Source organism: Octopus sinensis, linkage group LG1, assembly GCF_006345805.1.
Source record: "Octopus sinensis linkage group LG1, ASM634580v1, whole genome shotgun sequence".
NCBI lineage: Eukaryota > Metazoa > Mollusca > Cephalopoda > Octopoda > Octopodidae > Octopus > Octopus sinensis.
The window spans coordinates 133,933,495-133,951,973 of record NC_042997.1 but is presented as its reverse complement, the minus strand read 5'-3'; the positions used below and the strand labels follow the sequence as shown (position 1 = coordinate 133,951,973).

The 18,479-nt window shown below is 38.0% G+C and overlaps 1 protein-coding gene across 1 annotated transcript in view; it reads right to left on the bottom strand.

Annotated features, from left to right (window-relative positions):
- Window positions 1–212: 212 nt before the first annotated feature.
- Window positions 213–18,479, bottom strand: part of LOC115222562 (transforming growth factor beta receptor type 3-like) — a 216,478-nt gene continuing 198,211 nt past the window's right edge. Inside the window, exons 11-17 of the mRNA XM_036504801.1 lie at window positions 17,807–18,058; window positions 15,133–15,259; window positions 14,080–14,158; window positions 8,698–8,875; window positions 6,413–6,533; window positions 4,091–4,243; window positions 213–448 (exon numbers count right to left, since the gene is read on the bottom strand). Coding sequence (XP_036360694.1) covers window positions 351–448; window positions 4,091–4,243; window positions 6,413–6,533; window positions 8,698–8,875; window positions 14,080–14,158; window positions 15,133–15,259; window positions 17,807–18,058 — 1,008 coding nt within the window. The 3' untranslated portion in view covers window positions 213–350. The remainder of the gene's footprint in view (window positions 449–4,090; window positions 4,244–6,412; window positions 6,534–8,697; window positions 8,876–14,079; window positions 14,159–15,132; window positions 15,260–17,806; window positions 18,059–18,479) is intronic.

The following is an 18,479-nucleotide window of genomic DNA, read 5'->3' as shown; positions in this document are numbered from 1 at the left end:
ACAGAAACACTGTGGCTATTGAGTTGTTTTGACTCTTATTTCCAGCAATACTACTGGTGATCCATGCCCTTTGTCACTTTAGTGACATATGTATCTCTGCCTTTAGGTTGTAAAATTTCTAATTAGCAACCCATATCATTTGTATATATATATTTATATATAGGTACATATGTGTATACACTCACACACACACACAGAAACATACTCACATATATATATATATACATACACAAGCACACATGCATGCATGCGTGCATACATACAAGCACACAGAGTGTGCAACCCGTAATACAACATATGCACATGTAAGTTGGATGTGCACATTATTCATTCCCCTGATAATGTAACCATTACATAGAGATTGGACTGAACGAGCATGGTGTCGAATCTGCACTGGTCTCTGTTGTTGAGCCCTCTATGCGTCTCTTAGCTTCTCGCTTTTGTGGGTCTGCAGGAAAAAAAAAACAAAAAAAAAACAAACAAAATAAATATAATACTTTTATTATTTAATTACTACACTGATACTATAGGCATACATGTAAGGTTTGTGCGTATGTGACTCTATTTCTGTGTGCGTCCATGTCTGTGTACATGCATGTGAAGAAAATAAAAGATGAAGATCCTTCTAGGGATGGTTTCCCGGTTTCCATGGCATATATATTACCCACCTGTATGGGATGCTGATCAGTCAGAGGATTACTTACTTTTACCAGTTCAGGTAACTGGAACAAAGAGAAATGAAGTGTTTTGTTCAAGAACACAACATGTCACCTGGTCCAGGAATTGAAACTACAATCTAACAGTCATGAGTCCAACGCCTTAACCACTAAGTCAAATGCCTCCATTTTTTGTAGGATAATGGGATAAATATCCTTCCCAAGCCATCTAGACTTATAGGGCCCCGTTTCCTGGTTTTTGTGGCACAGATCAAGATTGGAGCCTGGGGCAGCCATCTGGTTCACCAGTCCTCAGTCAAATCGTCCAACCCATGCTAGCATGGAAAGCGGACATTAAACGATGATGATATATTCCTCCATTGGATGGGATGCTGGTCTGTTGCATGATTGCTCACTTTTGCCAGTTGAGTGAACTAGGGCAACGAGAAATGAAGTGTTTCACTCAAGAACACAACACACCATTTGGTCCAGGAATTGAAACCACAATCTTGTGATCACAAACACTCCCACTACTAAGCCATGCCCCATCAAATGTGTTTTATAATTTTATCAAAATAATATTTCTAATCACATTTGTAATTACCCTATTAGATAGCATAATAGACTCTCGGACATATTACACATACCACAATTTCTCAGCACATATTTAGCAAAAACGAAAAACTTTTTTGGTGCATTAAAGTTATTGGGAGACCCTACTTCCCCAAGAGAGCCTGGTGTGAAATTCTGAGATATCTTTAGGGAATAAAAGTGCTTATTATATCCCATCAAATACAGTAGGCAGATCATCGTCATCATCATTTTACATCCATTTTCCATACTAGCAAAGGTTGCACAATTTAACAGGATCCAAGAGATTGGTGGACCATATTTTCCTACAATGTCTTATTTCTGTCATGGTTACCATGACTGAATGTCCCTTTCAAACACCAAACACTTTACAGAATGTACTGAGTGCAGTTAAATGTGGCACCAACACTTTAGAGGTTACCATGTGATTGGCAATGCTAAAACACCCTCTGAAGCCCCATGTTTTCTCTGCCTGAATTTATTACCAACCACTCACAGAATACTGTTTGTAGCATCAACATGGTATAAGACCACCATGCAGCTCATAAAGTAAAAAAGATATACCAAAAAGACCTCGAGTATAGTCTGCCCTTGAGTATAATACGCAGGAGACTTTTAGGGGGCTGTACCTCTGAAAAACCTAAACCTTATGTATAATACGCACCTCTTCTCTAACTTGAGCCAAGGAGGTCTATATAACGTCCTTGGTTTGTAAAAATGTATACGGTAACATCCTTTATTATTATTGTATATATATAACATAATGCAAATGTGTAGCTTTTTTGTGCATTTTGTTTGCAGAAAATAAAGAAATAACAGTAATAAAGTTTAATAAATGTTGTTTACTGCAAGTTATGGATGATTCTTTTATGACTTCATTGCTTTCAGGCTTAGCTTATGGTATTTTTGCGCCTGACATCACAAAATGCGTTTGAATAAACATTGCCAGACAGCAAATAGAAACTCAGACATTGCTTAGAAAATAATTTTCATTTTTAACCTCGTATATAGTACGCGCTAGGTATTTTGACCTTTAAATTTTGGGGAAAAAAATGCGGATTATACTCGAGGATTTACGGTATACATATGCATTTGTGTAACAGTAAGCATCATTATTTTATCTTGCTGTTATCAGTCACACAAAACTCGTGGCAGATTTTCTATGGATGGATGCTCTCCCTGACACCAAGCTTACCTGTTTTCTAATAGGTATATTTTCATTCTAAGCTTCTGTAAAGCTGGCCCTAGGAAGAGCATCCAGCCATAAAAACCATGCCAAACTAAACAGAAGTTGGCATGGTCCTCTGGTTTATCAGCTCATGTGAAATTATCTAACCCATGCCGGCATGGATGACAGGCATTAAATGATGAAGATATTAGCATGGAAAAACAGGTGTAAAAATGAATAAATTCTCATGCACGCACATGTGTTAGACAAACGATTTAAGAAAACCATAGTAAAGCATGGCTTGTTAATTCCATTTTGCAACCATGTGGCTTCAGGTCCAAAACTACTGGGTATGTGTCTTCTACTAGAGACTCAGTTTGAACAGTACCTTACATGTGTAACTTGATTAGAGAGAAACTGTATGGACACCTAGCATGTATAAGTATATATGTATGTGTATGTCTTTAATTGTGTGTTTGTCTTTGCATACAGTTCAACATGCATAGACATGAAATAAACGAACTTCTTTCAAAACAAGAATAAGCATCAGAAGCCATAAAATATTGCCTTAAGAAGGCTTATCCAACTTAGGACTAGAGGTAAAAACTGTGCATGAAAACAATGATTATATATAGTAATGATTTGTGTGATAAATTTTATTAATTTTCCATGAGAAAATGTTCATGCAAAAGTGTTCTTGATATAAAATTTGCCCTATTCTTAGCTAGAAAAATTATTACATGACTTCAGATACAGTTCTATATTTAAGAGATGAGGAATTGTGTACATTATTTACATTCGACGGATATTTGTCCTCATCTTGTTTGTTGTTAACACAATGTTTTGGCTGATATACCCTCCGGCCTTCTTCAGGTGTCTTGGGGAAATTTTGAACCTGGGTTCTCATTCCTAAGGTATTCTTTGATGTTATTATTATTATTATAATTATTATTGTTGTTCAGGTCACTGCTTGGAATCGAACTTGGAATCTTGGGGTTAGTTCGCGCTCTTAACCACTATGCCATATAAGATCTGAACAATAATAATTATAATAATAACATCCTAGAATACCTTAGGAATGAGAACCCAGGTTCAAAATTTCCCCAAGACTCCTGAAGAAGGCTGGAGGGTATATCAGCCGAAACGTTGTGTTAACAACAAACAAGATGCGGACAAATATCCGTTGAATGTAAATAATATGACTTCAGATGTTCCATAAATCTCATTCTATCACTAAAATTGCAGTGTAGACAATGAAACATTGTCATTGTACCATTTTCATGAGCACAAAACACTTTCTTGCAAATATGGTATTGACAACAAACAGCAGTATTTGTACAATATCAGTAATTTTGCATGTTCTAGAAGTCATTTGGAATATTCACAGATTTCACAGATCAACAATATTTAAAATTATGGAGATGTACTTGCATAGCACGTGACCTGATCTGAGATCGTGTGCTGGAACAAAAACAATTGTAGCATGGAAGGTGTTTATAAGCCATTTAAGAAGCAAACAAAGACCGTTAGATTCACTTCAACATTTAAATTTAATTTGAAGTAAATCTAACAGTTTTTGTGTGTTTCTTAAATGGCTTATAAACACCTTCCACACTGCAAATATTTGAAATGTCATCCAGTATGACAAAAGAATGGATAAGTTCTGTTCACTCACCTGTATATACCTGTATGAACCACAAGGTAGCTGTAAGAAGCACACCAATGATAAATGCTGAAAAAGCTATTCCAATTACTGTGCCTGATTCCAGGCCTTGTACAGTGACCTGTTTAATACTGGTTTTACTTGGAAGTCTGTTATTCTTATTGCCTGCAATATCAAAATATTATCAGGTGAAATTTCACTGAACAAAAAGGTAAAAAAAATTTTTTTTTAAGAAATAAAGTGTAAATGTTTCTGACTCTTACGCCATGTGTAGATTTTAAGCATGTAGGTCTGATTCTCTTCTCACTAGATGTTTGATGGCACATTTGATACTATGGAAAAACCATAGATGATAGATTTTTACCTTGGCTAATACACCTATCTAACATGGTTGGTAAGACTAACAAGTTGCAGTAACTCTAATCACAGGTGGCAGGCCTAATATACTATCTAGTTTACAACTGCCACTGGTCTTTAGGTTCTTTTAACACATTTTACTGTTACAGACATTTGGACCAAATGCCTGCTCCTCTTTCCAATCTATGTTTTAACTTGCTAACACCAGGCATTAATTTGTACTATACTGATCAGTCCAGGAGGGCCTGCAAATGTCATGAATGACTACTGCAGTCAATTGGCAGAACTATCAGAGCACTGGATAAAATATGTTGCCCTGTACTGATCCTTAATTGATCAGCATCAAAAGAATGAAAAGTAAAGCAAATCTGGGTAAAATTTTAATTCTGCTAACCCTTTCGTTTCCAACCCGGCTGAAACTGGCTCTGTAGTATAAATGTCTTGTTTTCATAACTTTTGAATTAAAATCTCCCACCAAACCTTAGTCACAATTAATGCTCCTAACACTAGCTGAATGATAATTAAGTTATTTTACTAAATTCTTTGATATATTTAAAGTAATTGAAAAAAAGACAGAGCATCTCAAAATAAATACAGTAACAAAAGGGTTAAAGCAAAAAAAAAAAATAAATAAATAAATAAATAACAGGAAAGAACACGGCAAAGTAATCTGTCCGAAATTTTAATGGTTCACCACAAGGTCTTGTCCAAAATATACTCTTTACTGGTTTCAGTCACTTGACTGTAGCCATGCTGGAGCACTGCCTTACGCGAGCAAATTGACCCCAGGACTTATTCTTTGTAAGCCTAGTACTTATTCTATGGAACTCTTTTGCCGAACCGCTAAGTTAAAGGGACGTAAACACACCAGCATCGGTTGTCAAGCGATGTAAGGGGGACAAACACAGACACACAAACACATACACACATATATATATATATATATATACATATACAGTTAATCCAAACATAAAAACACTAAGAGAAAACACAACACGTGAGGACATGGAACAAGTATAGTGTTATTGGACACTCAGGAAAGGAAAGGAAGGAGGATTTAACGTTTCGAGCGGAGCTCTTCATCAGAAACATAGAAAAAGGAAAGATCTAAGGAAGGGAAGAAGGAGGTAAAAAATCGCACAGGATACACACGCGGTCACATATTGAATGTATATACATATATATATATATATATATATATATATATATATGACGGGCTTCTTTCAGTTTCTGTCTACCAAATCCCCTCACAAGGCTTTGGTCAGCCCGAGGCTATAGTAGAAGACACTTGCCCAAAGTGCCATGCAGTGGGACTGAACCCGGAACCATGTGGTTGGTAAGCAAGCTACTTGCCACACAGCCACTCCAGCACCTATATGCTAAAGTACCAGTTAAAAAAGATACGATAGTTATATATAGAACATCATTGAAATTCACATGTCATCAACAGCAATATAAACCACTCGTACGTGGGTTATGAAATATATATTTCTTTACTACCCACAAGGGGCTAAACAAGGACAGACAAACGGATTAAGTCAATTACATCAACCCCAGTGTGTAACTGGTACTCATTTAATCGACCCCAAAAGGATGAAAGATAAAGTCGACCTCGGCGGAATTTGAACTCGGAACGTAACGACAGACGAAATACGGCTACACATTTCACCCGGTGTGCTAACGTTTCTGCAAGCTCACCGCCTTATGGGTTGTGAAATATAGTAACCCTTTTGGCACCAATCTATCTGGGACTACCCTTGGTTCTATGATACAAACTTCCTGCTTCAAAGTAACATAAATTAAAAGCTTCCATGAAACTTTCCTATTAATTTATGTTCCAGAAATGAGCTTAATACATACGTAATGTTTTAATTAAATTCTTCGTTATTTCTAATTTTATTTGAAATGAAAGTAGTGTATTTCAACAAAAATATTGTAAGAAAGGATTGAGGTATCTGAAGAAAGTCTGTTGCTTACGTGATAAAGATTTTCCTGAGTGAACAATGAAAGATCCCTCGCTTATAACTTTCACTAACTGCACCCCAACAAAGCTATTATGCTCATCATAAGCAGAACAAAATTCTTTTGGAGCAATGCACTGCAATAAAAAACAGAAATATATATATATAATTAAATACATCAATAAATTTCTTTTTTTCGTTTCTCAATAATTAATACAGAAAGTGTTTTGATGTTAATTTAAGGCATAAAAATCAGACAAGATATGCAGAACATTGTAAATAATATTATATTTTCTGCTTTTCATTGAACATATTTACACATACACACACAAACACACACCCATGCCCAGACATGGCTATCAGCTAATTTTGCAATGATGAGGTTTTTGGTTCAGTCCCACTGTCCAGTAATCTCTGAGAGAATCTGGTTGATGGAAACTGTAGAAAAGTTCATCATGTGTGTGCGTGTTTATGTGTGTGTGTGTGTGTGTTAGTGTTTGTATTCTTACTTTTCTGTAACTCAGTGCTTTAATATAAGAGAAAAATAAAATAACTACCAAACTTTATATAAAGCTGAGCAAATCTAAATACTGGTTGCGATCTCTTTGACTAAGCCTTTAGAGATAAGACCCCAGCATGGACTATATATATGTGTGTGTGTATATATATATCATCATCGTTTAGCGTCCGCTTTCCATACTGGCATGGGTTGGACGGTGCAACTGGGGTCTGGGAAGCCAAAAGGCTGCACCACGCCCAGTCTGATCTGGCAATGTTTCTACGGCTGGATGCCCTTCCTAACGCCAACCACTCCGTGAGTGTAGCAGCAACGATTGGATGGTGCATTTTACGTGCCACCGACACGGAAGCCAGTCGGGGCAGTGCTGGCAACGGCCACATTCGGATGATTCTCTTATGTGCCACCGGCACTGGTATCACAGCTACAATTTCCATTCATGTTGATCGATTTTGATTTTTGATTTTGATTTTTATATATATATATATATATATATATATATATATCTTATCATCATCGTCGTCGTCGTCGTCATTTAATGTCTGCTTTCGCGATATCTTTAAAGCCAGGAACTTTTTAGCACCCCTTCATACACACATACACATAAAACCATAAAGTGAGGCCACATGACTTCCATAGGGTTACAGCTGTTTCAGAACCTTCATCGTGTAGTATTAATTTCACTATGAACATTCTATATTACACTTCTTTGTAATTGATTACCATGTAGACTGATAGCAGAATCTACAAGTGGAGCTTTCTGCAAGAACAACAAGATTCTCTGAATCCACATGTCGCACTAATTGTGCATGCACATGTAGCATAGTTAGTGAAGTGTATACTTATGTAAAACTGTAAATGAATGAATGCGTGTGTGTGTGTATTTGTGTGTGTGTGTGTGTGCATTTGTTTTGTGTTCTAACATGAAATGGACAAGACAGCTTTACGTCATTCTGAAGTTTTATCTTTCTGATTTTGCTAGAAATGGTTTGGATGGCCTGCCTGCTTCCTGCTCGTCTTCACAACAAGTCAGGACTATAAATAACTTAAGATCACAGCTTGAAACATTGGATTATTTTGACCTCTTTGCTCCTAGAATTATCCTTTTGCTTCATTTACTCTATAAAATTCAACTGTTCTTTTTTAAAATATCACTTACTCATCATGTTACTTGGTGAATAGATCATCATCTAGGTTTTACATTGCCTGTTTATAAATGTTTAGAATTTTACCTGAGAATAGCAGATTTATGCTGTGATGTAATCTATGTATACATCAATAAAATGCTACCAAAACAGCTATAGTAAATTTCAAACCTCATTTGTTTTCTTAAACAAAGCAATCATTAAATCAATCAAACAAACATATAAACAGATGGAAGTGGTTTTATTCTATATTCAGGTATGATTGGAATACAAAGATTGTGGATATGATGATTGTTGTTTGTTCCTTCTCGAGCCATGCCTGGCTCATAGGGCTGGTTTCCCGATTTCCTTGGTGTATAAGTTCCCCACCTGGATGGGATGCCAGTCCGTAACAGGTGAGCTGCAAGATGCAGGAGGAAAGAGAGACAGAAAGCTGTGGCGAAAGAGTCAGCAGATGTTCGCCATTACCTTCTGCCGGAGCCACGTGGAGCTTAGGTGTTTCGCTCATAAACACACACATCGCCCGGTCTAAGATTCGAGCCGGCGATCCCTTGACCGCGAGTACGCTGCTCTAACCACTAGGCCATGTGCCTCCACAGATCTGATGATAATTGTTTGCAATAATAAGGAATTAATTACCTGACGAGTTTTCCATGTCCCAGTTTCCAGAGTGATATCTTTGGCACATGTAATTACTGTACAACTCAGGTGATGTTCAGTGCCTTCAGCAACATGTGGGTTCACCCGAAAACTGAAATACTCAGTACCTAATTGATTATTCAGTTGCCACTTGAGTCCACTATGTAGAGAAGGACACCTGTAAAAAATAAGAAAAGTTCAGCATTGTTGTCATCAATGTTTTGACATCTATATTTCCATGTTCACAGGGGTCACATAAAATTTGTTTAGGCAGATTTTCTATGGCCAGGCATGTTTTCTCACCAGACTGGAAATAAAGGACACTACTTCTATGACAGTGAAACTCATTTACAGCTATCATGCAATGTCAAGTCAAGGAGACAGTTAAACACACACGCACACACATATATCATCATCATCATCATCATTGTTTAACATCCGCTTTCCATGCTACCATGGGTTGGACGATTTGACTGAGGGCTGGCGAACCAGATGGCTTCACCAGGCTCCAATTTTGATCTGGCAGAGTTTCTACAGCAGGATGCCCTTCCTAACGCTAACCACTCTGAGAGTGTAGTGGGTGCTTTTACTATATATATATATATATATATGCTGAGACCCCTTTTGGTCATGACTGACCATGGGATTGCACCTAGGAAGTTACCCTCCCAGGCACAAGAATGGGGAAGGTTGTTTATGGACGACCAGCAGTCGCCCATGCATACCGGCCTCCCCACTCCATGCCACTAGTGTTATCCAAGGGAAAGGCAAAGGCTAATACAGCTTGGCACCTGTGACGTCGCAACTCATTTCTACAGCTGAGTGAACTGGAGCAACGTGAAATAAAGTGTCTTGCTCAAGAACACAACACGCAGCCTGGTCCAGCTATGTATTTATATATACGCGTGCATGCATGCGTGTGCTTTTATTTCTTCTTTCATCTTTCTCCTATTTACATTACCACCTAAATTCTAACCCCACACAATTTTAATTCTATCTCTTCTTGATAATTTTTTTCTTTCACTTTCTCTATACTTCTTTTTTTACTTACTTCTGATGAAGGACTAACATCTGAAATGTTAAGTCGCTTTCTCTTTCCATTAAAGTATTAAGTTAATATCTTATTAGTGAAACTCATTCCTCCTAATTTGTCATCTTTTATTGTCTATTGCATTTGGACATATGTATATATATATATATATATATATATATATATATATATTTTTTTTTTTATGCATGTATATATATGTATGTGTGTGCATGTGCACATATATATTACATGTTTTATGTATATATGTATATATGTATATATATATATATATATATATATAATATATATATATATATATATATATATATATATATACATTATGCATGTATATATATGTATGTGTATGTGCACATATATATATATATATATAAAAATTGAGGGAGATAAATTAATATTAATTTTAATATCAATTTAAAACCAGTAGTCCAGCATTCAAAAAATCTGAGGAGTCAGAGAAAATTCAAATATATGTGTATATTGGCAGGGCTGGCCTGCTAGGTAGCCGGCCAGAATGCTAGAAATAGATCATAAACGATCAAACTACAAGGGAAATTCTCTAGAGGAAGAATTCAGCGAACACCATTGGTTCTGGTGTTCGCTGAATTCTTCCTCTAGAGAATTCCCTTGTAGTTTGATCGTTTATGATCTATTTCTAGCATTCTGGCCGGCTACCTAGCAGGCCAGCCCTGCCAATATACATATATATATATATATATATACACATGTTTATATATATACATACATATATATATATATATATATAAATAAATATATACCCACATGCATGTATGGGAGTGTGTGCATGTATATATAATCAATCTCACCGCCATACACAGTACGTTATACAAGCTCATCTGACCATTGGATTATCAATGGCATGAAACGTGTAGTAGCTCATATTTAAATCCTGTATGTGCAAATCCTTATACAGAAATACATATACACACATGTAATATGTACACACTCACACTCACATATTTATATATATATATATATATACGCCAGCATGGAAGGAGGATGATGATGATGTTGATGATGATGACGACACACACACATTTTTATATGTATATATATGTGTGTAATACATATGTACATACATGTATATGTATATAGCACATATACAAACACATTTGCACAGTCATGTAATTAGTTATTCAAATAATCAGTGTGACATTTCCATAATTATCACATTTCATTTCCTGTCCATAGATCATGTGAAGCAATAGAAGCTAATGACAACTCAAACTGATTAAATTGATTGATTGTGCACCGCTGAAACACTGGTAAGAACTGTCAACCTACTCTAATTAGTTATATCACACACAGAACAATGATACCAGAACCACTACTACTACTGCTGCTGCTGCTGCTATTGTTGCGAGTATCACTCTAGCCTATAATGGGAGACAAACCTAGTAGGATAGCAATACTAGGAGTTGTAGGGCAAAAACTCAGCTTCCTACAGCGCTGAGTTGTATGTAGTCTATCCCATAGACTAGGAGGTGATCTTATGATCATGTAGTTATGGTACCAACTTCTTGACAGATCGTGTATTGAGCCCTTAAGTAAGGCATTCATTTCATATTGCCCCAACTTACACAGCTGAAAAATAAGTACCATCCTTGTGATGGTGCAGTCCTTGCTCTTGCCAATTGTCACATTATTAATGTTTCATTGTGTCAAGAAGGGGGAGGCTGAGATAGTGTCTGTTTGCTTACAACTTTTGGTTAAGTCCTTCATAACCTATGGAGCATGGCCATTGACAACTTTTTTCACTGTTCTTGACTAGACTTTCTGCTGTTTTTGTCAGTTTTTTTAACTGTTGTTGCTGCTTCTGTAATTATGTTTCGTTTTCTTTGCTAGGTAGGGGTGTTGGCCCAACTCAAACCCATTTATACCTCTGGGAAGAAGTGGTCCATATTAATCTGGCCTCATCCTTTGCCCTGCCCAATAAAGAAGGCCATACAGGGAGCTTTCACTTTGTTGGCATAGTTCTCTCAGCCACTGAGGCACACAAGCCACCACCACATAACAACAGAGACTGGGTCTTTTGGTGGGCTTTCAACTACAGACACACCTAAAACAATTAGCGAAAGCATAGGACCTGCTACCAAGTCATAGCCACTTGTAAGTTTGCTTTACAATCACATGGCACCAATTTTGATTTCACTTTGCAACACCTCTGCCAAATATCTTCTACCAAAATCCCCAAGTCAACATAAGTCTTGTAAATAAAACTTGGTCAGTGGAAACTGTGTGTAAGTACATTGATTGTACTCTATCTGTTTGGCTCATAGGTGGTAGACTTAACCTTTTTGTTACCATATTTATTTTGAGATGCTCTGTGTTTCTTTCAATTAATTTTAAATATAGCAAAGAATTTAGTAAAATAACTTAATTATCATTCAGCTAGTGCTAGGAACATAAATTGTGGCTAAGCTTTGGTTGAAGATTTTAATTCAGAATTTTTGAAAACAAGGCTTAGCCGGTTTCAACCAGGTTGGTATCAAAAGGGTTAATCTACTGCCTGGTTTTACACAGAACCAGCTGGATCTTGAGTATCATGATGATTGAAGTCAACTTTTGCAAGTATTCACATCAGGTTTCGAGTTTGAGGGTAACCAATGATTCATGTTTTCTTTCTTGCTTTCTTTCACAAGTTTAAAAATAACCCAAACCTGTGAATGAAGTTGGGGAAACAGATAGGTATGGAAGCCTGTTTGATAGACAGTAACTGTTCTTGAATAAAGCTGTGGTCAGGGGATAACTCAAAACCTTCCTGTCTTGCTTCTTACTGCAGTGATCCCTCGCTTCTTCGCGGTTCGACTATTGCGGATTCACGACTTTGCGGATTTTAAAAATATATATATATGAACAGGAATGGGATGATGATATGGTTCATTCTGTGCAATTTTGCAAGAAGGTTGACGAAGTCATGAATCCCTACAAGATGCTCTTTGAATGGAAAAAGAAGCAGTGGCAGTAACTTCCTATCACAATGTTTTTGCAGCCTTGCAAAAAGAGCCAGTTCCTGCTACTACTACTACGGCTGCACCTTTGGAAGAAGTGGAAGAGGTGTCCCAGGAAAGGGCACCACCGTCAGCTTCATCATCATCATTTCTACTGCGCAGAAAATTCATCACCATCATCATCATCAACATCATTTAGTGTCCACTTTCCATGCTAGCATAGGTGTTGGACGGTTCAACTGGGGTCTGGGAAGCCAGAAGACTGCACCAGGCCCAGTCTGATCAGGCAATGTTTCTACGGCTGGATGCCCTTCCTAACGCCAACCACTCCGTGAGTGTAGTGGGTGCTTTTTACATGCCACCGGCACAAGTGCCAGGCGGGACTGGCAAACGGCCACAGTCGGATGGTGCTTTTTAAGTGCCACCGGCATGGGGGCCAGGCGAGGCTGGCAACGGCCACAATCAGATGGTGCCTTTTACGTGCCACTGGCATGGGGGCTAGGCAAGGCCGGCAACGGCCACAACCAGATGGTGCCTTTTACGTGCCACCGGCACAGAGGCCCGTCGGGGGTGGCGCTGGCAATGGCCACGTTCGGATGGTTCACTTACGTGCCACCGGCACTGGTATCACAGCTACAATTACCATTGATGTTGATCGATTTTGATTTTGATTCTGATTCTCACTTGCCTCAAAAGGTCTTCACAAGTAGAGTTTTGTGTCCCAGAAGGAAAGGTATGCATAAGTGGACTGGCTTATCATTCAAATTTTACTTCAACTTCTTTCGTGTTGAGTACAGTAACAATCTTTATTTTTTAAAATCTAAAGTGTTATTGCTTAACAGTTGTCCTTGTTATTAATAGACTACTGTAATGAATGGGTTGTTAACAGTACAGGGAGGGTTTTAAAAGTCCAAATACACGTTAAATAAATACTGTAAATATGGTGTCCCTACTTTGCAGAAATTCAGTTATCACGGCCGGTCTTGGAACCAATCTACCGCGATAAACAAGGGATCACTGTATAGCTATCAATTAGTTATGGTTCCTTTAACCTGTCTAGGAAGCCCCTTAAGAAAATTTAAAAAATGGTCATGAGTACTGGTTCCTTTCCTTTTCTGATTACACAATAAAACAAAAGCGGATCTACCTTTCAGTAGATGCCATGTACATAATTGGCTCTAATATACTACAGGAATCACGCACAGCTTGAAAACAGAAAAAATTCTGGATTAGTCTAATAGCAATGCATATGAAGGCAACCGGATAGGTTCCAGCCTGCAATTGTGAACCGACTGCAAATATTCCTCCACTTTATTGATGCTTTGATTCAATCCTAACATTATGAAAGATGTTCTCACTCACCCCTTGTCCAGCAATGGTTGTATACTTCTTCCATATTCCGTCAAGGCACAATTCAATACTTGCACTCCATAATGTAAATCTGGTAAATATAAAAAAGAAATCAAATATATAACGTGTATTTATGTGTGTATATGTCATCGTCATCATCATCATCATCGTTCAACATCTGCTTTCTATGCTGGCATGGGTTGAATGTTTTGACTGAGGGCTGGCAAGCCAGAAGGCTGCACCAGGCCCCAATCTGATCTGGCAAAGTTCTTACAGCTGGATGCCCTTCCTAATGCCAACCACTCAGGAAGTGTAGTGGGTGCTTTTATGTGCCACTGGCACGAGGGCCAGTTGGGTGGTACTGGCATCAGCCATGCTCAAGTGGTGCTTTTTACGTGCTTTTAATAAAATATAGTAAAATAAGATATTGATGGGGTAATAGGAAAAATCGGATAATTAGAAACAAGTAGTAAAAGGAAAAAAGAAAAAAACCAGACATATCAATGATATATCTGTTTTCTTCTCTTTCGTCTGTCTCACTATTATTATTATTGTTATTTTTCCCTTTTATTACTTGTTCCCTATTACCCCATCTGTATTCTCTCTTATTGTATCTTATTTTATTAAACCTTTGTTGATGTCCTTTCAAAAATTCCTCACACTGATGAGAATGACAATGCATAAATTTAAATATAATTACTATGATTATGATTTTTTTCTTACATATTTGTATTGTCTTTTGAAACGTGCTTATGTATTGAATCCAATTTTGTATTAAATCTAATTTTGATTCAACATCTTTTTCTCCTCTGGTACTTATTTAATTGACCTCGAAAGGATGAAAGGCAAAGTCAACCTTGGTGGAACTTGAACTCTTTACGTCTGAACCCTTTATGCGTTTACATTCGGAGATCAAATTCCGCAATGGTCGACTTGGCCTTTCATCCTTTCGAGGTTGATAAATTAAGTACCAGTTGCGTACTGGTACTAATCGACTGACCCCCACCCCCAAAAATCTCGGGCTTTGTGCCTAGAGTAGAAAAGAATATATATAGTGCAACAAACCTCCAGAAACTCTTGCTTTAACGTAAATGTACTTCTCTTTGGTCGTATAGAAAGGTGAGCTATCATAAAGGTTACTGTAAAAAGGATCATCATAGAAATCAAGATGATATTTCAAGTTGGGAGATATCTGAAATGGAAAAAAAAAAAATATGTAGTAGTGAAAGTAGTAGTTGTGGTAGTGGTGGTAGTAGTAGTAGTAGTTGTGGTTGTAGTAGTAGTAGTTGTTGTTGTAGTAAGAGGGATAGCAGTTGTGCTGGTAGTAGTAGTGACGGTGGCAGTGGAGGTGGTACTAGTGGTAGCGGCGATGGTAGTAGTAGTAGTAAGAGGGTAGCAGTCAAACTGGTAGTAGTAGCAGTGATGGTGGCAGTGGAGGTGATACTAGTGGTGGTGGTGGTGGTAGTAGTAGTAGTATCTGTAGCATCAACAGTGGCAGCAGCAGCTGTAGTAGTAGTAGTAGTAGTAGTAAGAAGGTAGCAGTCATGTTGGTAGTAGTAGCAGTGACAGTGGAGGTGGTACTAGTGGTGGTGGTGGTGGTGGTGGTGATGGTAGTAGTAGTAGTAACAGTGTTTGTAGCAACAACAGCAGTAGAAGCAGCAGCCATAGTAGTAGTAGTAATAGTAGTAGTAGTGGTAGTAGTAGTAGTAGTATTGCTGGTGGTAGTTGGTGGTAGTAGTAGTAGTAGTAGTCGTATCTTTGAATTCTTTTCTTTAATCACTAATGTCTGAGCAACTTGTTGAGATGCTATGAAATGCAATAGGAAGCAATATGTTTTTCAGGCGAGTCGTCCATTACAGAATGCCAAATGAAGATGGAGGGCTTCATCCAAGATGTTAATTTAAATCCTTTTTTTTTTTTTATAGTTCGGATATATTCCTAATAATTTCTTATTCAATCATAAAGTGAGACTTGTGTTATGTTATGTGCAGATAATGCTTTTACTTTTTTTCAGTCACTGAAGTGTGGCCATGCTGGGGCACCACCTTAAAGGGCTTTTTTTTCTTTAAAGTCTGCTGGTATCTATCCTATTGGTCTCTTTTGTCAAAATGCTAAATTACATGGATGTAAACAAACCAACACCTGCTATCAAGTAGTGGTTAGAGGACAAACTCAAACACACACACATATGATAGTCCTTTTTCAGTTTCCAACTGCCAAATGCTTTTGTCAGCCCAAGGCACTAGTAGAATATACTTGCCCAAGGGGTCACAGAGTGGAACTGAACCTAGAACCATGAGGTTAGGAAGCAAACTTCCATATACATACAGACATGTCTGTACATATATGTAGATACATATACAGACATCATTATTTTTACTACTATCTTAGCAGCTGCACTGATGCTAAGGATACTGAATGCAGCTGTACTGATGCTGCTAAGGAGAACTTAAGAGACAACTTTTGGTCTGTAACTCAGCTAAAAACAGAATTAAAAATTTTTGGCAAAAACACTTGCCAGCAGATGGGTGCTTGTCGTCAATAGTGTAAACAGAGATACCCAAATGCATGCAAGTCCTGACACATCTATCCACAACAACCTCTACCTCCTGTGATACCTAGAATAAACAGGATGGTACTAAATCTGTATTCAAGCTGGTGCGGACAACACATATGATTATGTTCCGAGGGACATGCTGTGGAGGGTTTCAGGAGTGGCTGTGTGGTAAGTAGCTTGCTAACCAACCACATGGTTCCGGGTTCGGTCCCACTGCCTGGCATCTTGGGCAAGTGTCTTTTGCTATAGCCTCGGGCTGACCAAAGCCTCGTGAGTGGATTTGGTAGACGGAAACTGAAAGAAGCCTGTCGTATATGTGTATATATATATATGTATGTATGTATGTGTGTATATATGTTTGTGTGTCTGTGTTTGTCCCTCCAGCATTGCTTGACAACCGATGCTGGTGTGTTTACATCCCCGTCACTTAGCGGTTCGGCAAAAGAGACCGATAGAATAAGTACTGGGCTTACAAAGAATAAGTCCCGGGGTCGATTTGCTCGACTAAAGGCGGTGCTTCAGCATGGCCGCAGTCAAATCCTCCTTTACTTGTTTGACCATTTTTAAGGTTGTTTTTGCTTTGCTTTTGTGAATATCATGTATCAATAAGGCAGCAAGCTGGCAGAAACGTTAGCACACTGGGCGGTATTTCGTCTGTGTTTTACGTTCCGAGTTCAAATTCCACCGAGGTCAACTTTGCCTTCCATCCTTTCGGGGTCGATAAATTAAGTACCAGTTATGTACTGGGATTGATCTAATCGACTGCCCCTCCCCCTCCACCCACTCCTAAATTTTGGGCCCTGTGCCTAGAATAGAATAACCATTTAACATCCGTTTTTCCCTGCTGGCATGGGTTGGATAGTTTAACAGGAGCTGGTAAGGCTGGGAGCTGCATCAGGCTCCAGTTGTCTGTTTTGGCATGGCTTCAATGGCTAGATGCCCTCCCTACTGCCAACCACTGTACAGTGTACTGGGTCTCTTTTTTTGAGGACATGGTTGGGGGGGGGATAAGAATGTTGTCGTTTTTGTGTATTGGGGTTTATTCAATAATGGGGCCAGGTTGTTTTCTTTTAATTTTAATCATGCATCATTGGAATCGCTTTGTATGATGGCTCAAAGAATTTCTTATAAGGTGAGGATAATATTAGCCTTATTGTTTATTAACTAAGTATTTTCCTTTACCTTTTTGCTGGGGGAGCAGCTGAAATCAATCATGATATTTTGGAAGCGGTAGTCTTCATCATCCATGTGTGTGTCATCGAGAGGAAGCAAATAGCCTGAGCCAGAACCTTGCTTCTTCTCGTAGTTATCATCATCATCATCGTCGGTGCCATCGCTGGCGTCGTTCCGAATGCCAGAACCTTCGAACTGAGTCACTTTGGAAGGTTGTAGAGGTTGTAAAGGCTGTGATATCCGTGCGTGGTGAATTTTAAGCTGAAAGATAAAAGACAGAACAAAAAAAAAAGAAAAAAAAAGAAAAGAGGAACAAAAGAAATTGTTTAATTATAAATTATCAAATAACTTTCATATATTAAAAACTTGAATATCATTCTGTTCATTTGAGTTTCTTCATACATCTAAATGGTTGCGTATGGGAGCGGGAGGACAATGAAGTAAGAGGGGGAATATAGAGGAAGAGGAAAGATTGAGGAAAACAGGGAGGAAGAAAGAAAGAGAGAGAGAGAGAGAGAGAGAGAGAGAGAGAGAGAGAGAGAGAGACTGGATTTCTTTATTTATTTACTGGCATGTTCTAACTTTACATTTATAGCCTCGTTCATATTACATCAGATATGCCCAGCTCAGTGCACCAGAGACAGAAGAATTAGTCATTAAAAACACATTTTTTTATCAAACA